This window comes from Oncorhynchus keta, unplaced genomic scaffold (assembly GCF_023373465.1).
Source record: "Oncorhynchus keta strain PuntledgeMale-10-30-2019 unplaced genomic scaffold, Oket_V2 Un_contig_3917_pilon_pilon, whole genome shotgun sequence".
Lineage (NCBI taxonomy): Eukaryota > Metazoa > Chordata > Actinopteri > Salmoniformes > Salmonidae > Oncorhynchus > Oncorhynchus keta.
Window position 1 is genome coordinate 249,802 of NW_026287502.1, and position 22,704 is coordinate 272,505.

Here is a 22,704-nt window from a genome sequence, read left to right on the forward strand (position 1 = left end):
TGGTAGAGCATGTTGCTCCCCCAGCTTCTCTAGTTCCCAGTATGTGGTCCTGTGTGGTCCAGTTGGTAGAGCATGTTGCTCCCCCAGCTTCTCTAGTTCCCAGTATGTGGTCCTGTGTGGTCCAGTTGGTAGAGCATGTTGCTCCCCTACCTTCTCTAGTTCCCAGTATGTGGTCCTGTGTGGTCCAGTTGGTAGAGCATGTTGCTCCCCCAGCTTCTCTAGTTCCCAGTATGTGGTCCTGTGTGGTCCAGTTGGTAGAGCATGTTGCTCCCCTACCTTCTCTAGTTCCCAGTATGTGGTCCTGTGTGGTCCAGTTGGTAGAGCATGATGCTCCCTACCTTCTCTAGTTCCCAGTATGTGGTCCTGTGGTCCAGTTGGTAGAGCATGTTGCTCCCCCAGCTTCTCTAGTTCCCAGTATGTGGTCCTGTGTGATCCAGTTGGTAGAGCATGATGCTCCCCAGCTTCTCTAGTTCCCAGTATGTGGTCCTGTGTGGTCCAGTTGGTAGAGCATGTTGCTCCCCCAGCTTCTCTAGTTCCCAGTATGTGGTCCTGTGTGGTCCAGTTGGTAGAGCATGTTGCTCCCCCAGCTTCTCTAGTTCCCAGTATGTGGTCCTGTGTGGTCCAGTTGGTAGAGCATGTTGCTCCCCCAGCTTCTCTAGTTCCCAGTATGTGGTCCTGTGTGGTCCAGTTGGTAGAGCATGTTGCTCCCCCAGCTTCTCTAGTTCCCAGTATGTGGCCCTGTGTGGTCCAGTTGGTAGAGCATGATGCTCCCCTACCTTCTCTAGTTCCCAGTATGTGGTCCTGTGTGGTCCAGTTGGTAGAGCATGTTGCTCCCCCAGCTTCTCTAGTTCCCAGTATGTGGTCCTGTGTGGTCCAGTTGGTAGAGCATGTTGCTCCCCAGCTTCTCTAGTTCCCAGTATGTGGTCCTGTGTGGTCCAGTTGGTAGAGCATGATGCTCCCCCAGCTTCTCTAGTTCCCAGTATGTGGTCCTGTGTGGTCCAGTTGGTAGAGCATGTTGCTCCCCCAGCTTCTCTAGTTCCCAGTATGTGGTCCTGTGTGGTCCAGTTGGTAGAGCATGATGCTCCCCCTACCTTTCTAGTTCCCAGTATGTGGTCCTGTGTGGTCCAGTTGGTAGAGCATGTTGCTCCCCCAGCTTCTCTAGTTCCCAGTATGTGGTCCTGTGTGGTCCAGTTGGTAGAGCATGTTGCTCCCCCAGCTTCTCTAGTTCCCAGTATGTGGTCCTGTGTGGTCCAGTTGGTAGAGCATGATGCTCCCCCAGCTTCTCTAGTTCCCAGTATGTGGTCCTGTGTGGTCCAGTTGGTAGAGCATGATGCTCCCCTACCTTCTCTAGTTCCCAGTATGTGGTCCTGTGGTCCAGTTGGTAGAGCATGATGCTCCCCAGCTTCTCTAGTTCCCAGTATGTGGTCCTGTGTGGTTCAGTTGGTAGAGCATGATGCTCCCCTACCTCTCTAGTTCCCAGTATGTGGTCCTGTGTGGTCCAGTTGGTAGAGCATGATGCTCCCCCAGCTTCTCTAGTTCCCAGTATGTGGTCCTGTGTGGTCCAGTTGGTAGAGCATGTTGCTCCCTACCTTCTCTAGTTCCCAGTATGTGGCCCTGTGTAGTCCAGTTGGTAGAGCATGATGCTCCCCAGCTTCTCTAGTTCCCAGTATGTGGTCCTGTGTGGTCCAGTTGGTAGAGCATGTTGCTCCCCCAGCTCTCTAGTTCCCAGTATGTGGTCCTGTGTGGTCCAGTTGGTAGAGCATGATGCTCCCCTACCTTCTCTAGTTCCCAGTATGTGGTCCTGTGTGGTCCAGTTGGTAGAGCATGTTGCTCCCCCAGCTTCTAGTTCCCAGTATGTGGTCCTGTGTGGTCCAGTTGGTAGAGCATGTTGCTCCCCAGCTTCTCTAGTTCCCAGTATGTGGTCCTGTGTGGTCCAGTTGGTAGAGCATGTTGCTCCCCAGCTTCTCTAGTTCCCAGTATGTGGTCCTGTGTGGTCCAGTTGGTAGAGCATGTTGCTCCCCCAGCTTCTCTAGTTCCCAGTATGTGGTCCTGTGTGGTCCAGTTGGTAGAGCATGTTGCTCCCCAGCTTCTCTAGTTCCCAGTATGTGGTCCTGTGTGGTCCAGTTGGTAGAGCATGTTGCTCCCCTACCTTCTCTAGTTCCCAGTATGTGGTCCTGTGTGGTCCAGCTGGTAGAGCATGTGTGCTCCCCCAGCTTCTCTAGTTCCCAGTATGTGGTCCTGTGTGGTCCAGTTGGTAGAGCATGTTGCTCCCCCAGCTTCTCTAGTTCCCAGTATGTGGTCCTGTGTGGTCCAGAGCAAATGATGCTCCCCAGCTTCTCTAGTTCCCATTATGTGGTCCTGTGTGGTCCAGTTGGTGAGCATGATGCTCCCTACCTTCTCTAGTTCCCAGTATGTGGTCCTGTGTGGTCCAGTTGGTAGAGCATGATGCTCCCCAGCTTCTCTAGTTCCCAGTATGTGGTCCTGTGTGGTCCAGTTGGTAGAGCATGTTGCCATCTACCTTCTCTAGTTCCCAGTGTGGTCCAGTTGGTAGAGCATGATGCTCCCCCCAGCTTCTCTAGTTCCCAGTATGTGGTCCTGTGTGGTCCAGTTGGCAGAGCATGTTGCTCCCCCAGCTCTCTAGTTCCCAGTATGTGGTCCTGTGTGGTCCAGTTGGTAGAGCATGATGCTCCCCCAGCTCTCTAGTTCCCAGTATGTGGTCCTGTGTGGTCCAGCTGGTAGAGCATGATGCTCCCGCCACCTTCTCTAGTTCCCAGTATGTGGTCCTGTGTGGCTCAGCTGGTAGAGCATGTTGCTCCCCTACCTTCTCTAGTTCCCAGTATGTGGTCCTATGTGGTCCAGTTGGTAGAGCATGTTGCTCCCCCAGCTTCTCTAGTTCCCAGTATGTGGTCCTGTGTGGTCCAGTTCCAGAGCATGATGCCCCCTACCTTCTCTAGTTCCCAGTATGTGGTCCTGTGTGGTCCAGTTGGTAGAGCATGTTGCTCCTCTACCTTCTCTAGTTCCCAGTATGTGGTCCTGTGTGGTCCAGTTGGTAGAGCATGTTGCTCCCCAGCTTCTCTAGTTCCCAGTATGTGGTCCTGTGTGGTCCAGTTGGTAGAGCATGTTGCTCCAGGGCTGAGGTTTGACTCCTGCTGGGGCCACCCAGACCAAAAAAGGTAGGTCTGCACTACTTAAAGTCGCTTTGGATAGAAGTGTCTGCTAAATGGCAGAGGGTGAACAGACAAGACATGAGAATTAAGTGCCTTTGAACAGGAAGTATGGTAGTAGGTTCCAGGCGAACCGGTTTGTGTCCAGAACTGCAACACTGCTGGGTTTGGCACACTCAACAGTTTCCTGTGTATCAAGAATGGTCCACCACTCCAGAGGACATCAAGCCAACTCTGACACAACAGTGTCAACCGGCCCACCCCCAGGAAGATGGCATCTCTCCTCCATCCACCCCTGTCCCCACCCGGCCCATCCCCCAGGAAGATGGCATCTCTCCTCCATCCACCCCCGTCCCCACCCGGCCCACCCCCGGAAGATGGCATTTCTCCTCCATCCACCCCTGTCCCCACCCGGCCCACACCCCAGGAAGATGGCATCTCTCCCTCCATCCACCCCTGTCCCCACCCGGCCCATCCCCCAGGAAGATGGCATCTCTCTCTCCATCCACCCCCTGTCCCCACCCGGCCCACCCCCAGGAAGATGGCATTTCTCCCTCCATCCACCCCCTGTCCCCACCCGGCCCACACCCCAGGAAGATGGCATCTCTCCCTCCATCCACCCCCTGTCCCCACCCGGCCCACCCCCCAGGAAGATGGCATCTCTCCTCCATCCACCCCCTGTCCCCATCCATCCCATCTGCCATGTCCCCATCCGGCCCATCTGCCATGTCCCCATCCGGCCCATCTGCCATGTCCCCATCCGGCCCATCTGCCATGTCCCCATCCGGCCCATCTGCCATGTCCCCATCCACCCAGGAAGACAATGATCTGTCCATACTGAATAGTCTCTCTCTCTCCATCCACCCCTGTCCCCATCCATCCCATCTGCCATGTCCCCATCCGGCCCATCTGCCATGTCCCCATCCACCCAGGAAGACAATGATCTGTCCATAGAATAGCATCTCTCTCTCCATCCACCCTGTCCCCATCCATCCCATCTGCCATGTCCCCATCCGGCCCATCTGCCATGTCCCCATCCGGCCCATCTGCCATGTAAGATCCGGCCCATCTGCCATGTCCCCATCCACCCAGGAAGACAATGATCTGTCCATACTGAAGAGTCTCTCTCTCTCCATCCACCCCTGTCCCCATCCATCCCATCTGCCATGTCCCCATCCGGCCCATCTGCCATGTCCCCATCCGGCCCATCTGCCATGTCCCCATCCGGCCCATCTGCCATGTCCCCATCCGGCCCATCTGCCATGTCCCCATCCACCCAGGAAGACAATGATCTGTCCTTACTGAATAGTCTCTTTCTTGAATAAAACGTTTCATTCATGACAAATAGTGTTTTCTGGGGAATGGCTCATTAGTCATGCTTTAACACTGGAGGGACATTCCTATAGTCTTAAAGTGGCGTGTGTTTTAAACAGACCGTCTCTACAGTACTGTTACGTAACAGAATCCCCCAACAGACCTGGAGGGTCCCAGTCAGACAGACAGTAACACCCGGCCTGTGTGGCAGGAGAAGGATTTTAACACCAACAGACCTGGAGGGTCCCAGTCAGACAGACAGTAACACCTCTGTGTGGCGTGGGGGTGGCAGGGTTCTGCCTCTACAGTTCTGGAACAGAGTTTCTACCCAGACCTGCAGGGTTATGCCATTTAGCTAATGATTTAAAGCCAGACAGTTGGAACATCGCTGTAGGACAGACACTGGGTTATGCCATTCAGCCAATGATTTAAAGCCAGACAGCTGGAACATCGCTGTAGGACAGACACTCTTGCCATTTAGCTAATGATTTAAAGCCAGACAGTTGGAACATCGCTGTAGGACAGACACTGGGTTATGCCATTTAGCCATGATTTAAAGCCAGACAGTTGGAACATCGCTGTAGGACAGACACTGGGTTATGCCATTTAGCTAATGATTTAAAGCCAGACAGTTGGAACATCGCTGTAGGACAGACACTGGGTTATGCCATTTAGCTAATGATTTAAAGCCAGACAGTTGGAACATCGCTGTAGGACAGACACTGGGTTATGCCATTTAGCTAATGATTTAAAGCCAGACAGTTGGAACATCCCTGTAGGACAGACACTGCTATGCCATTCAGCTAATGATTTAAAGCCAGACAGTTGGAACATCGCTGTAGGACAGACACTGGGTTGGCCATTCAGCTAATGATTTAAAGCCAGACAGTTGGAACATCGCTGTAGGACATCCACCCCTGGTTCCATGCCATTTAGCTAATGATTTAAAGCCAGACAGTTGGAACATCGCTGTAGGACAGACACTGGGTTATGCCAGGAAGACAATGATTTAAAGCCAGACTGGAACAGTCTCTCAGGGACATACACTGGGTTATGCCATTTAGCTAATGATTTAAAGCCAGACAGTTGGAACATCGCCAGGGACAACACTGTTAACTGGACCAGCAACACTGATGACTAGAAGGGGTGGTGCAGGGAAACAGAGGGGTATCAGAGAGAGGGGTGGCAGGAGAGAGAATGGCAGCAGGAGAGAGAGGGGGTGGCAGTCAGAGAGACAGTAACAGGGAGAGAGGGTGCAGAGGAGAGAGAGGTGGCAGGAGAGAGAGGGGATCCCAGTCAGGGAGAGAGGGGTAGCAGGAGAGAGAGGGGTGGCAGGAGAGAGAGGGGTGGCAGGAGAGAGAGGGGTGGCAGGAGAGAGAGGGGGGCAGGAGAGAGAGGGGTAGCAGGAAGAGAGGGGTAGCAGGAGAGAGAGGGGTGGCAGGAGAGAGAGGGGTGGCAGGAAGAGAGGGGGTGGGCAGGAGAGAGAGGGGTGGCAGGAGAGAGAGGGGTAGCATTTAGAGAGAGGGAGTGGCAAGAGAGAGAGGGGGTAGCAGGAGAGAGAGGGGTGGCAGGAGAGAGAGGGGTGGCAGGAGAGAGAGGGGTAGCAGGAGAGAGAGGGGTGGCAGGAGAGAAGGGGGTGGCAGGAGAGAGGGGTGACAGAGAGAGGGGTGGCAGGAGAGAGAGGGGTAGCAGGAGAGAGAGGGGTAGCAGGAGAGAGGGGGCATCAGGAGAGAGAGGGGTGGCAGGAGAGAGAGGGGTGGCAGGAGAGACAGGGGTGGCAGGAGAGAGAGGTGGCAGGAGAGAGAGGGGTAGCAGGAGAGAGAGGGGCATCAGGAGAGAGAGGGTGGCAGGAGAGAGGGGGGGCAGGAGAGAGAGGGGTGGCAGGAGAGAGAGGTGGCAGGGAGAGAGAGGGGTAGAAGGAGAGAGAGGGGTAGAAGGAGAGAGAGGGGTAGCAGGAGAGAGAGGGGTAGCAGGAGAGAGAGGGGTGGCAGGAGAGAGAGGGGTGGCAGGGAGAGAGAGGGGTGGCAGGGAGAGAGAGGGGTGGCAGGAGAGAGAGGGGTAGCAGGAGAGAGAGGGGTGGCAGGAGAGAGAGGGGGTGGCAGGAGAGAGAGGGGTGGCAGGAGAGAGAGGGGTGGCAGGAGAGACAGGGGTGGCAGAGAGACAGGGGTGGCAGGAGAGAGAGGGGTGGCAGGAGAGAGGGCAGGAGAGAGAGGGGTGGCAGGAGAGAGAGGGGTGGCAGGAGAGAGAGGGGTGGCAGGAGAGAGAGGGGTGGCAGGAGAGAGAGGGGTGGCAGGGAGAGACAGGGGTGGCAGGAGAGACAGGGGTGGCAGGAGAGAGAGGGCAGCAGGAGAGAGAGGGGTGGCAGGAGAGAGAGGGGTGGCAGGAGAGAGAGGGGGTGGCAGGGGAGAGAGGGGTGGCAGGAGAGAGAGGGTTAGCAGGAGAGAGAGGGTTAGCAGGAGAGAGAGGGGTAGCAGGAGAGAGAGGGGTAGCAGGAGAGAGAGGGGGGCAGGAGAGAGAGAGAGGGGTAGCAGGAGAGAGAGGGGTGGCAGTAGAGAGAGGGGCAGCAGGAGAGAGAGGGGTAGCAGGAGAGAGAGGGCAGCAGGAGAGAGAGGGGTAGAAGGAGAGAGAGGGGTAGCAGGAGAGAGAGGGGTAGCAGGAGAGAGAGGGGTGGGCAGGGAGAGAGAGGGGTGGCAGGGAGAGAGGGGTAGCAGGAGAGAGAGGGGTAGCAGGAGAGAGAGGGGTAGCAGGAGAGAGAGGGGGTAGCAGGAGAGAAAGGGGTGGCAGGAGAGAGAGGGGTGGCAGGAGAGAGAGGGGTAGCAGGAGAGAGAGGGGTGGCAGGAGAGAGAGGGGTAGCAGAGAGAGAGGGGTGGCAGGGGAGAGAGGGGTAGCAGGGAGAGAGAGGGGTAGCAGGAGAGAGAGGGGTAGCAGGAGAGAGAGGGGTGGCAGGAGAGAGAGGGGTAGCAGGAGAGAGAGGGGTAGCAGGAGAGAGAGGGGTAGCAGGAGAGAGAGGGGTAGCAGGAGAGAGAGGGGTAGCAGGAGAGAGAGGGGTATAGCAGGAGAGAGAGGGGCATAGCAGGAGAGAGAGGGGTGGCAGGAGAGAGAGGGGGTAGCAGGAGAGAGAGGGTGGGCAAGGTAGAGAGAGAGGGGTAGCAGGAGAGAGAGGGGTAGCAGGAGAGAGAGGGGTAGCAGGAGAGAGAGGGGTAGCAGGAGGAGGAGAGAGGTAGCAGGAGAGAGAGGGGGCAGGAGAGAGAGGGGTGGCAGGAGAGAGAGGGGTAGCAGGAGAGAGGGGTAGCAGGAGAGAGAGGGGTAGCAGGAGAGAGAGGGTGGCAGGAGAGAGGGGTGGCAGGAGAGAGGGTAGCAGGAGAGAGGGGTGGCAGGGAGAGAGGGGGCAGCAGGAGAGAGAGGGGTGCAGCAGGAGAGAGAGGTAACAACAGACTGATTGATAGCTTGGGAACACCATGGGTCCTCAAGCACCAGACTATAATGTCAGTCCAACTCTTACGTTCCCCAACGAGAAAAGCTAAAATTGTCCCTCAAACAGAAGGGGAACTAACAAAGAGCCAATGACAACAACTAAAACGAATCAGGTGGGGCTATAGGAGGGGTTATGAAAGACACTCAAGGGGCTGTCCACTAGAAACAACAACTGGAACCTAAAAGATACCCACCATGAGATACACTAAATTTGCCCACTTAGAGGCCAACAAAAGAAAAAACCTACACCAAACTTAGAGGAAGAAAACCAAAATCTCTCAAGACAACCAAAGGAGTTGACCCCCTCCACATCTATCAAGACAACCAAAGGAGTTGACCCTCCACATCTATCAAGACAACTAAAGGAGTTGACCCTCCACATCTATCAAGACAACTAAAGGAGTTGACCCTCCACATCTATCAAGACAACGAAAGGAGTTGACCCTCCACATCTATCAAGACAACTGAAGGAGTTGACCCTCCACATCTATCAAGACAACTGAAGGAGTTGACCCTCCACATCTATCAAGACAACAAAAGGAGTTGACCGTCCACATCTATCAAGACAACCAAAGGAGTTGACCCTCCACATCTATCAAGACAACTAAAGGAGTTGACCCTCCACATCTATCAAGACACCAAAGGAGTTGACCTCCACATCTACTCAAGAACAACTGAAGGAGATGACCCTCCACATCTATCAAGACAACTGGGGCACTGGGCCAGCCACCTAAACATCACCTGGGCCAGCCACCTTAAACATAATCTGGGCCAGCCACCACAAACATCACTCAGCCACCTAAACATCATCTGGGCCAGCCACTTAAACATCATCTGGGCCAGCCACTTAAACATCATCTGGGCCAGCCACTTAAACATCATCTGGGCCAGCCACTTAAACATCATCTGGGCCAGCCACTCTAAACATCATCTGGGCCAGCCACTCTAAACATCATCTGGGCCAGCCACTCTAAACATCATCTGGGCCAGCCACTCTAAACATCATCTGGGCCAGCCACTCGTTAAACATCATCTGGGCCAGCCACTCTAAACATCATCTGGGCCAGCCACTCTAAACATCATCTGGGCCAGCCACTCTAAACATCATCTGGGCCAGCCACTCGTTAAACATCATCTGGGCCAGCCACTCATTAAACATCATCTGGGCCAGCCACTTGTTAAACATCATCTGGGCCAGACACTCGTTAAACATCATCTGGGCGACACTCGTTAAACATCATCTGGGCCAGCCACTCGTTAAACATCATCTGGGCCAGCCACTCGTTAAACATCATCTGGGCCAGCCACTGCTAAACATCACCTGGGCCAGCCACTGTTAAACATCACCTGGGCCAGCCACTCTAAACATCATCTGGGCCAGCCACTCTAAACATCATCTGGGCCAGCCACTGTTAAACATCATCTGGGCCAGCCACTCGTTAAACATCATCTGGGCCAGCCACTGCTAAACATCATCTGGCCCAGCCACTCGTTAAACATCATCTGGGCCAGCCACTCGTTAAACATCATCTGGGCCAGCCACTCGTTAAACATCATCTGGGCCAGCCACTCGTTAAACATCATCTGGGCCAGCCACTCGTTAAACATCATCTGGGCCAGCCACTCATTAAACATCATCTGGGCCAGCCACTCGTTAAACATCATCTGGGCCAGACACTCGTTAAACATCATCTGGGCGACACTCGTTAAACATCATCTGGGCCAGCCACTCGTTAAACATCATCTGGGCCAGCCACTCGTTAAACATCATCTGGGCCAGCCACTCGTTAAACATCACCTGGGCCAGCCACTCGTTAAACATCACCTGGGCCAGCCACTCTAAACATCATCTGGGCCAGCCACTCTAAACATCATCTGGGCCAGCCACTCGTTAAACATCATCTGGGCCAGCCACTCGTTAAACATCATCTGGGCCAGCCACTCGTTAAACATCATCTGGCCCAGCCACTCGTTAAACATCATCTGGGCCAGCCACTCGTTAAACATCATCTGGGCCAGCCACTCGTTAAACATCATCTGGGCCAGCCACTCGTTAAACATCATCTGGGCCAGCCACTCGTTAAACATCATCTGGGCCAGCCACTCGTTAAACATCATCTGGGCCAGCCACTCGTTAAACATCATCTGGGCCAGCCACTCGTTAAACATCATCTGGGCCAGCCACTCGTTAAACATCATCTGGGCCAGCCACTGCGTTAAACATCATCTGGGCCAGCCACTGTTAAACATCATCTGGGCCAGCCACTCGGTTAAACATCACCTGGGCCAGCCACTGCTAAACATCACCTGGGCCAGCCACTCTTTATACATCATCTGGGCCAGCCACTCGTTAAACATCATCTGGGCCAGCCACTCGCTAAACATCATCTGGGCCAGCCACTCGTTAAACATCATCTGGGCCAGCCACTCTTATACATCATCTGGGCCAGCCACTCGTTAAACATCACCTGGGCCAGCCACTCTTTATACATCACCTGGGCCAGCCACTCTTTATACATCACCTGGGCCAGCCACTCTTTATACATCACCTGGGCCAGCCACTCTTTATACATCATCTGGGCCAGCCACTCTTATACATCATCTGGGCCAGCCACTCTTTATTGCCTGTGACTGGAACGAATTGCAAAAATCGCTGAAGTTGGAGACTTTTATCTCCTCACCAACTTCAAACATCAGCTATCCGAGCAGCTAACCGATCGCTGCAGCTGTACATAGTCTATAGGTAAATAGCCCACCCATTTTCACCTACCTCATTCCCATACTGTTTTTATACTGTTTTTTTATTATTTTTTTTTAAATATTTTTTTTTTACTTTTCTGCTCTTTTGCACACCAATATCTCTACCTGTACATTACCATCTGATCATTTATCACTCCAGTGTTAATCTGCAAAATTGTATTATTCGCCTACCTCCTCATGCCTTTTGCACACATTGTATATAGACTGCCCATTTTTTTCTACTGTGTTATTGACTTGTTAATTGTTTACTCCATGTGTAACTCTGTGTTGTCTGTTCACACTGCTATGCTTTATCTTGGCCAGGTCGCAATTGCAAATGAGAACTTGTTCTCAACTAGCCTACCTGGTTAAATAAAGGTGTTCTCAACTAGCCTACCTGGTTAAATAAAGGTGTTCTCAACTGGCCTACCTGGTTAAATAAAGGTGTTCTCAACTAGCCTACCTGGTTAAATAAAGGTGAAATAAAAAAATAAAAATACATCACCTGGGCTAGCCACTCTTTAAACATCACCTGGGCCAGCCACTCTTTAAACATCACCTGGGCCAGCCACTCTTTAAACATCACCTGGGCCAGCCACTCTTTAAACATCATCTGGGCCAGCCACTCTTTAAACATTACCTGGGCCAGCCACTCTTTATACATCATCTGGGCCAGCCACTCTTTAAACATCATCTGGGCCAGCCACTCTTTAAACATCATCTGGGCCAGCCACTCTTTAAACATCACCTGGGCCAGCCACTCTAAACATCACCTGGGCCAGCCACTCTAAACATCATCTGGGCCAGCCACTGTTAAACATCACCTGGGCCAGCCACTCGTTAAACATCACCTGGGCCAGCCACTCGTTAAACATCACCTGGGCCAGCCACTCTAAACATCACCTGGGCCAGCCACTCTAAACATCACCTGGGCCAGCCACTCTAAACATCACCTGGGCCAGCCACTCTAAACATCACCTGGGCCAGCCACTCTAAACATCATCTGGGCCAGCCACTCTAAACATCATCTGGGCCAGCCACTCTAAACATCATCTGGGCCAGCCACTCTAAACATCATCTGGGCCAGCCACTCTAAACATCATCTGGGCCAGCCACTCTAAACATCATCTGGGCCAGCCACTCTAAACATCATCTGGGCCAGCCACTCGTTAAACATCACCTGGGCCAGCTACTGTTAAACATCACCTGGGCCAGCCACTCGTTAAACATCTGGGCCAGCCACTCGTTAAACATCTGGGCCAGCCACTGTTAAACATCTGGGCCAGCCACTGTTAAACATCACCTGGGCCAGCCACTCTAAACATCATCTGGGCCAGCCACTCGTTAAACATCATCTGGGCCAGCCACTCGTTAAACATCATCTGGGCCAGCCACTCGTTAAACATCATCTGGGCCAGCCACTCGTTAAACATCATCTGGGCCAGCCACTCGTTAAACATCATCTGGGCCAGCCACTCGTTAAACATCATCTGGGCCAGCCACTCGTTAAACATCATCTGGGCCAGCCACTGTTAAACATCATCTGGGCCAGCCACTCGTTAAACATCATCTGGGCCAGCCACTCGCTAAACATCATCTGGGCCAGCCACTCGTTAAACATCATCTGGGCCAGCCACTCGTTAAACATCATCTGGGCCAGCCACTCGTTAAACATCATCTGGGCCAGCCACTCGTTAAACATCATCTGGGCCAGCCACTCGTTAAACATCATCTGGGCCAGCCACTCGTTAAACATCATCTGGGCCAGCCACTCGTTAAACATCACCTGGGCCAGCCACTCGTTAAACATCACCTGGGCCAGCCACTCTTTATACATCATCTGGGCCAGCCACTCGTTAAACATCATCTGGGCCAGCCACTCGTTAAACATCACCTGGGCCAGCCACTCTAAACATCATCTGGGCCAGCCACTCTTTATTGCCTGTGACTGGAACGAATTGCAAAAACGCTGAAGTTGGAGACTTTTATCTCCCTCACCAACTTCAAACATCAGCTATCCGAGCAGCTAACCGATCGCTGCAGCTGTACATAGTCTATTGGTAAATAGCGCACCCATTTTCACCTACCTCATTCCCATACTGTTTTTATACAGTTTTTTAATTTTTTTTATTTACTTTTCTGCTCTTTTGCACACCAATATCTCTACCTGTACATGACCATCTGATCATTTATCACTCCAGTGTTAATCTGCAAAATTGTATTATTCGCCTACCTCCTCATGCCTTTTGCACACATTGTATATAGACTGCCCATTTTTTTCTACTGTGTTATTGACTTGTTAATTGTTTACTCCATGTGTAACTCTGTGTTGTCTGTTCACACTGCTATGCTTTATCTTGGCCAGGTCGCAGTTGCAAATGAGAACTTGTTCTCAACTAGCCTACCTGGTTAAATAAAGGTGTTCTCAACTAGCCTACCTGGTTAAATAAAGGTGTTCTCAACTGGCCTACCTGGTTAAATAAAGATGTTCTCAACTAGCCTACCTGGTTAAATAAAGGTGAAATAAAAAAATAAAAATACATCACCTGGGCTAGCCACTCTTTAAACATCACCTGGGCCAGCCACTTTAAACATCACCTGGGCCAGCCACTCTTTAAACATCATCTGGGCCAGCCACTCTTTAAACATCACCTGGGCCAGCCACTCTTTAAACATCACCTGGGCCAGCCACTCTTTAAACATTACCTGGGCCAGCCACTCTTTAAACATCACCTGGGCCAGCCACTCTTTAAACATCATCTGGGCCAGCCACTCTTTAAACATTATCTGGGCCAGCCACTCTTTATACATCATCTGGGCCAGCCACTCTTTAAACATCATCTGGGCCAGCCACTCTTTAAACATCATCTGGGCCAGCCACTCTTTAAACATCACCTGGGCCAGCCACTCTAAACATCATCTGGGCCAGCCACTGTTAAACATCATCTGGGCCAGCCACTCGTTAAACATCATCTGGGCCAGCCACTCGTTAAACATCTGGGCCAGCCACTCGTTAAACATCTGGGCCAGCCACTCTAAACATCACCTGGGCCAGCCACTCTAAACATCACCTGGGCCAGCCACTCTAAACATCACCTGGGCCAGCCACTCTAAACATCATCTGGGCCAGCCACTCGTTAAACATCATCTGGGCCAGCCACTCGTTAAACATCTGGGCCAGCCACTCGTTAAACATCATCTGGGCCAGCCACTCGTTAAACATCATCTGGGCCAGCCACTCTAAACATCATCTGGGCCAGCCACTCTAAACATCATCTGGGCCAGCCACTCTAAACATCATCTGGGCCAGCCACTCTAAACATCATCTGGGCCAGCCACTCTTTAAACATCACCTGGGCCAGCCACTCTTTAAACATCATCTGGGCCAGCCACTCTTTAAACATTACCTGGACCAGCCACTCTTTATACATCATCTGGGCCAGCCACTCTTTAAACATCATCTGGGCCAGCCACTCTTTAAACATCATCTGGGCCAGCCACTCTTTAAACATCATCTGGGCCAGCCACTATTTAAACATCACCTGGGCCAGCCACTCTAAACATCATCTGGGCCAGCCACTCGCTAAACATCACCTGGGCCAGCCACTCGTTAAACATCACCTGGGCCAGCCACTGTTAAACATCACCTGGGCCAGCCACTCGCTAAACATCACCTGGGCCAGCCACTCGTTAAACATCACCTGGGCCAGCCACTCTAAACATCACCTGGGCCAGCCACTCTAAACATCATCTGGGCCAGCCACTCTAAACATCATCTGGGCCAGCCACTCTAAACATCATCTGGGCCAGCCACTCTAAACATCATCTGGGCCAGCCACTCTAAACATCATCTGGGCCAGCCACTCTAAACATCATCTGGGCCAGCCACTCGTTAAACATCACCTGGGCCAGCCACTCGTTAAACATCACCTGGGCCAGCCACTCGTTAAACATCTGGGCCAGCCACTCGTTAAACATCTGGGCCAGCCACTCGTTAAACATCACCTGGGCCAGCCACTCGTTAAACATCACCTGGGCCAGCCACTCTAAACATCATCTGGGCCAGCCACTCTAAACATCATCTGGGCCAGCCACTCGTTAAACATCATCTGGGCCAGCCACTCGTTAAACATCTGGGCCAGCCACTCGTTAAACATCATCTGGGCCAGCCACTCGTTAAACATCATCTGGGCCAGCCACTCGTTAAACATCATCTGGGCCAGCCACTCGTTAAACATCATCTGGGCCAGCCACTCGTTAAACATAATCTGGGCCAGCCACTCGTTAAACATAATCTGGGCCAGCCACTCTTTAAACATAATCTGGGCCAGCCACTCTTTAAACATCACCTGGGCCAGCCACTCTTTAAACATCATCTGGGCCAGCCACTCTTTAAACATCACCTGGGCCAGCCACTCTAAACATCATCTGGGCCAGCCACTCGTTAAACATCACCTGGGCCAGCCACTCGTTAAACATCACCTGGGCCAGCCACTCGCTAAACATCACCTGGGCCAGCCACTCGTTAAACATCACCTGGGCCAGCCACTCGTTAAACATCTGGGCCAGCCACTGTTAAACATCTGGGCCAGCCACTCGTTAAACATCTGGGCCAGCCACTCTAAACATCATCTGGGCCAGCCACTCTAAACATCATCTGGGCCAGCCACTCTAAACATCATCTGGGCCAGCCACTCTAAACATCATCTGGGCCAGCCACTCTAAACATCATCTGGGCCAGCCACTCGTTAAACATCATCTGGGCCAGCCACTCGTTAAACATAATCTGGGCCAGCCACTCTTTAAACATAATCTGGGCCAGCCACTCTTTAAACATAATCTGGGCCAGCCACTCTTTAAACATCACCTGGGCCAGCCACTCTAAACATCATCTGGGCCAGCCACTCTAAACATCATCTGGGCCAGCCACTCTAAACATCATCTGGGCCAGCCACTCTAAACATCATCTGGGCCAGCCACTCTAAACATCATCTGGGCCAGCCACTCTAAACATCATCTGGGCCAGCCACTCTAAACATCATCTGGGCCAGCCACTCGTTAAACATCATCTGGGCCAGCCACTCGTTAAACATCATCTGGGCCAGCCACTCTAAACATCATCTGGGCCAGCCACTGGCGTTAAACATCATCTGGGCCAGCCACTCGTTAAACATCATCTGGGCCAGCCACTCGTTAAACATCATCTGGGCCAGCCACTCGTTAAACATCATCTGGGCCAGCCACTCGTTAAACATCATCTGGGCCAGCCACTCGTTAAACATCATCTGGGCCAGCCACTCGTTAAACATCATCTGGGCCAGCCACTCGTTAAACATCATCTGGGCCAGCCACTCGTTAAACATCATCTGGGCCAGCCACTCGTTAAACATCATCTGGGCCAGCCACTCGTTAAACATCATCTGGGCCAGCCACTCGTTAAACATCACCTGGGCCAGCCACTCGTTAAACATCACCTGGGCCAGCCACTCTTTATACATCATCTGGGCCAGCCACTCGTTAAACATCATCTGGGCCAGCCACTCGTTAAACATCATCTGGGCCAGCCACTCGTTAAACATCATCTGGGCCAGCCACTCGTTAAACATCATCTGGGCCAGCCACTCTTATACATCATCTGGGCCAGCCACTCGTTAAACATCACCTGGGCCAGCCACTCTTTATACATCACCTGGGCCAGCCACTCTTTATACATCACCTGGGCCAGCCACTCTTTATACATCACCTGGGCCAGCCACTCTTTATACATCATCTGGGCCAGCCACTCTTTATTGCCTGTGACTGGAACGAATTGCAAAAATCGCTGAAGTTGGAGACTTTTATCTCCCTCACCAACTTCAAACATCAGCTATCCGAGCAGCTAACCGATCGCTGCAGCTGTACATAGTCTATAGGTAAATAGCCCACCCATTTTCACCTACCTCATTCCCATACTGTTTTTATACTGTTTAAAAAATATATATATTTACTTTTCTGCTCTTTTGCACACCAATATCTCTACCTGTACATGACCATCTGATCATTTATCACTCCAGTGTTAATCTGCAAAATTGTATTATTCGCCTACCTCCTCATGCCTTTTGCACACATTGTATATAGACTGCCCATTTTTTTCTACTGTGTTATTGACTTGCTAATTGTTTACTCCATGTGTAACTCTGTGTTGTCTGTTCACACTGCTATGCTTTATCTTGGCCAGGTCGCAGTTGCAAATGAGAACTTGTTCTCAACTAGCCTACCTGGTTAAATAAAGGTGAAATAAAAAAATAAAAATACATCATCTGGGCCAGCCACTCGTTAAACATCATCTGGGCCAGCCACTCTTTAAACATCACCTGGGCCAGCCACTCTTTAAACATCACCTGGGCCAGCCACTCTTTAAACATCACCTGGGCCAGCCACTCTTTAAACATAATCTGGGCCAGCCACTCTTTAAACATCACCTGGGCCAGCCTCTCTTTAAACATCATCTGGGCCAGCCTCTCTTTAAACATCATCTGGGCCAGCCACTCTTTAAACATAATCTGGGCCAGCCACTCTTTAAACATCACCTGGACCAGCCACTCTTTAAACATCATCTGGGCCAGCCACGAGGTGACACCAATCGGTGCGCCCACCGTACTAACGAGGTGACACCAATCGGTGCGCCCACCGTACTCAACGAGGTGACACCAATCGGTGCGCCCACCGTACTCAACGAGGTGACACCAATCGGTGCGCCCACCGTACTAACGAGGTGACACCAATCGGTGCGCCCACCGTACTAACGAGATGACACCAATCGGGGCCCACCGTACTAACGTGCTAACGAGGTGACACCAATCGGGGCCCACCGTACTAACGTGCTAACGAGGTGACACCAATCGGTGCGCCCACCATACTAACGAGGTGACACCAATCGGCACCCACCGTACTAACGAGGTGACACTAATCGGTGCGCCACCGTACTAACGAGGTGACACCAATCGGGGCCCACCGTACTAACGTGCTAACGAGGTGACACCAATCGGGGCCCACCGTACTAACGAGGTGACACCAATCGGGGCCCACCGTACTAACGTGCTAACGAGGTGACACCAATCGGTGCCCACCGTGCTAACGAGGTGACACCAATCGGGGCCCACCGTACTAACGAGGTGACACCAATCGGGGCCCACCGTACTAACGTGCTAACGAGGTGACACCAATCGGTGCGCCCACCATACTAACGTGCTAACGAGGTGACACCAATCAGGGCCCACCGTACTAACGAGGTGACACCAATCGGTGCGCCCACCGTACTAACGAGGTGACACCAATCGGTGCGCCCACCGTACTAACGAGGTGACACCAATCGGCGCCCACCGTACTAACGTGCTAACGAGGTAACACTAATCGGTGCGCCCACCATACTAACGTGCTAACGAGGTGGCACCAATCGGGGCCCACCGTACTAACGTGCTAACGAGGTGACACCAATCGGGGCCCACCGTACTAACGAGGTGACACCAATCGGGGCCCACCGTACTAACGAGGTGACACCAATCGGGGCCCACCGTACTCATACACCAATCGGGGCCCACCGTACTAACGTGCTAACGAGGTGACACCAATCGGGGCCCACCGTACTAACGTGCTAACGAGGTGACACCAATCGGGACCCACCGTACTAACGAGGTGACACCAATCGGGACCCACCGTACTAACGAGGTGACACCAATCGGGGCCCACCGTACTCAACGAGGTGACACCAATCGGGGCCCACCGTACTAACGAGGTGACACCAATCGGGGCCCACCGTACTAACACCAATCGGGGCCCACCGTACTAACGTGCTAACGAGGTGACACCAATCGGGGCCCACCGTACTAACGTGCTAACAAGGTGACACCAATCGGGGCCCACCGTACTAACGTGCTAACGAGGTGACACCAATCGGGGCCCACCGTACTAACGAGGTGACACCAATCGGGGCCCACTGTACTAACACCAATCGGGGCCCACCGTACTAACGCACTAACGAGGTGACACCAATCGGGGCCCACCGTACTAACGTGCTAACGAGGTGACACCAATCGGGGCCCACCGTACTAACGTGCTAACGAGGTGACACCAATCGGGGCCCACCGTACTAACACCAATCGGGGCCCACCGTACTAACGTGCTAACGAGGTGACACCAATCGGGGCCCACCGTACTAACGTGCTAACGAGGTGACACCAATCGGGGCCCACCGTACTAACGTGCTAACGAGGTGACACCAATCGGGGCCCACCGTACTAACGAGGTGACACCAATCGGGACCCACCGTACTAACGAGGTGACACCAATCGGGGCCCACCGTACTAACGTGCTGACGAGGTGACACCAATCGGGACCCACCGTACTAACGAGGTGACACCAATCGGGACCCACCGTACTAACGAGGTGACACCAATCGGGGCCCACCGTACTAACACCAATCGGGGCCCACCATACTAACGTGCTAACGAGGTGACACCAATCGGGGCCCACCGTACTCAACGTGCTAACAAGGTGACACCAATCGGGGCCCACCGTACTAACGTGCTAACGAGGTGACACCAATCGGGGCCCACCGTACTAACGAGGTGACACCAATCGGGGCCCACCGTACTAACGAGGTGACACCAATCGGGCCCACCGTACTAACGTGCTAACGAGGTGACACCAATCGGGGCCCACCGTACTAACGTGCTAACGAGGTGACACCAATCGGGGCCCACCGTACTAACGTGCTAACGAGGTGACACCAATCGGGGCCCACCGTACTAACGTGCTAACGAGGTGACACCAATCGGGGCCCACCGTACTAACGTGCTAACGAGGTGACACCAATCGGGGCCCACCGTACTAACGTGCTAACGAGGTGACACCAATCGGGACCCACCGTACTAACGAGGTTACACCAATCGGGACCCACCGTACTAACGAGGTGACGCCAATCGGGCCCACCGTACTAACGAGGTGACACCAATCGGGGCCCACCGTACTAACGAGGTGACACCAATCGGGGCCCACCGTACTAACACCAATCGGGGCCCACCGTACTAACGTGCTAACGAGGTGACACCAATCGGGGCCCACCGTACTAACGTGCTAACAAGGTGACACCAATCGGGGCCCACCGTACTAACGTGCTAACGAGGTGACACCAATCGGGGCCCACTGTACTAACACCAATCGGGGCCCACCGTACTAGACACCAATCGGGGCCCACCGTACTAACGTGCTAACGAGGTGACACCAATCGGGGCCCACCGTACTAACGTGCTAACGAGGTGACACCAATCGGGGCCCACTGTACTAACACCAATCGGGGCCCACTGTACTGACACCAATCGGGGCCCACCGTACTAACGTGCTAACGAGGTGACACCAATCGGGGCCCACCGTACTAACGTGCTAACGAGGTGACACCAATCGGGGCCCACTGTACTAACACCAATCGGGGCCCACCGTATTAACGTGCTAACGAGGTGACACCAATCGGGGCCCACCGTACTAACGTGCTAACGAGGTGACACCAATCGGGGCCCACCGTACTAACGTGCAACGAGGTGACACCAATCGGGGCCCACCGTACTAACGAGGTGACACCAATCGGGGCCCACCGTACTAACGAGGTGACACCAATCGGGGCCCACCGCATACTAACGAGGTGACAACAATCCTCTGACTACCGGCCTCCTGCACGGAGGCTTCAATGAAAGCAGAGACAACAGTGTGTGTATGTGGCACTAACCTGCAGACGCTGGTCTCAGGGAGGTATGAGGAGGTGGGGGCGTTGCCGGGTCTGAAGTTGGACACGTTGAAGTGAGAGAGGGTGTGGTCTATGAAGCCGTGCATGGTGCCTGTCTGACTGAACATGTACTGGTACACCAGCCTGGGAATGAAGTCTGAGGTAAACGAGATCACAAACGCCTGACAGGGAGAGAGAGCACAATAAAGGGAGACTGTGAGGTTGACATTTAGGAGCTTTTTCTACTCACCCAGAATCAGACTAACTCATTGATACCATTTTTATGTCTCAGCATGATCGCAAAACTGAATCTGTCTCAATGGCACTCAGACGCCACAATGAGACAGACACCTTGTGATCTCTATACCATAATGAGACAGACACCTTGTGATCTCTATACCATAATGAGACAGACACCTTGTGATCTCTATACCATAATGAGACAGACACCTTGTGATCTCTATACCATAATGAGACAGACACCTTGTGATCTCTATACCATAATGAGACAGACACCTTGTGATCTCTATACCATAATGAGACAGACACCTTGTGATCTCTATACCATAATGAGACAGACACCTTGTGATCTCTATACCACAATGAGACAGACACCTTGTAATCTCTATACCATAATGAGACAGACACCTTGTGATCTCTATACCATAATGAGACAGACACCTTGTGATCTCTATACCATAATGAGACAGACACCTTGTGATCTCTATACCATAATGAGACAGACACCTTGTAATCTCTATACATCGTTACGCGACTTTAACTAGGTAAGTTAACTAGGTATGCCGGCCTACCCTGGCCAAACCCTAACGACACTGGGCTAATTGTCCTATGGGACTCCCAATCACAGCCGCTTGTGATACAACCTGGAATCGAACCAGGATCTGTAGTGACGCCTCTAGCACTGAGATGCAGTTCCTTAGGACCGCTGTGCCACTTCGCGAGCCTCAGGACACAATGAGGAAGTGGATATAAAATATTTATAAAATATTGATTACTATGTATAGCTTGTAAGACTATAAATGACCAAACACCCAGCTTTGGAGTAGTTAGATGGTCCATTTCCCTGCTTTTGAGAGGAGACTTCCAGCAATTGTGCTAAGCTAACGAGATGCTAACTTCAATGACCTCCAAACTGCATGCAGAGAAATAAAAATGGTATAAATGAGTTCGTCGGACTCTGGGTAAGTAGAAAAACGATGAGATCTCGCAGTATCCCTTTTAGGTAGCCTGTCAGCATGTTGCCTGTTTGACATGTAGCCTGTTTAGCATTTAGCCTGTATACTGTGAGCTTTTAAGCCTGTTAGCATGTAGCCTGTTAGCAGGTTAGCAGGTTAGCCTGTCACTTGTTAGCATGTAGCCTGTTAGCCTGAAAGAATGTAGCCTGCTAGCCATGTTAGTGGCAGCATCATTGCTACAGAGCCACAAGTAGCCTTAACACCTCTCTATTAAAAAGCCTGGAATAACATCACCATGACAACTTCCACACAACTGTAACATGTTTACAGTGACAGTTACATCTCCATGACAACCTCGGTCATAATGAAAACTAACTCCAGAGAATCCAGATGGGTTCTGTCAGGGGTCGGTGTGTGTGTGTATATATATAGCCTGCTAGCATGTATCCTGATAGCATTTAAGCCTGTTAGCATGTAGCCTGTCAGGCGTAGTTAGTCTCCCTGGGAACCACCTACACACACGCTCACAGGCCACATGCTAACAGGTTTAAACGCTATCAAGATACATGCTAACAGGTTATACACACACACTACATGTGTGTGTGTGTGTGTGTGTGTGTGTGGAGGTGGTTCCCAGGAGAAGCTGGTCCCTGAAGGCAGATCGTGTCTTATGGTCTCTCCCTGATATGATCATATAAATCTGCTCTATATTAAACTGCTTACAGCCGTGAGATCACACACTGTTGTTTTAAGGTTTACAGCAGCAAAACAATCTGCATGAAACAAAGCCAACATTATTATTGAATATCACTCCAGTCTCCATTACTACACATTATCTCATCACGTCCAACAGTGACATTAGAGGACATTATCTCATCACGTCCAACAGTGACATTAGAGGACATTATCTCATCACGTCAAACAGAGACATTAGAGGACATTATCTCATCACGTCCAACAGAGACATTAGAGGACATTATCTCATCACGTCCAACAGTGACATTAGAGGACATTATCTCATCACGTCCAACAGTGACATTAGAGGACATTATCTCATCAC

General features: G+C 52.1%; 1 protein-coding gene across 1 annotated transcript in view; it reads right to left on the reverse strand.

Annotated features, from left to right (window-relative positions):
- The window catches only part of LOC127924292 (anoctamin-1-like), a gene marked incomplete at its 5' end in the record, with an annotated part of 41,594 nt that extends 20,964 nt beyond the window's left edge, over nucleotides 1–20,630 (reverse strand). The window contains one exon of the mRNA XM_052508872.1: nucleotides 20,452–20,630. Within this exon, the coding sequence (XP_052364832.1) occupies nucleotides 20,452–20,630 (179 nt within the window). The remainder of the gene's footprint in view (nucleotides 1–20,451) is intronic.
- Between the last annotated feature and the right edge of the window lie 2,074 nt (nucleotides 20,631–22,704).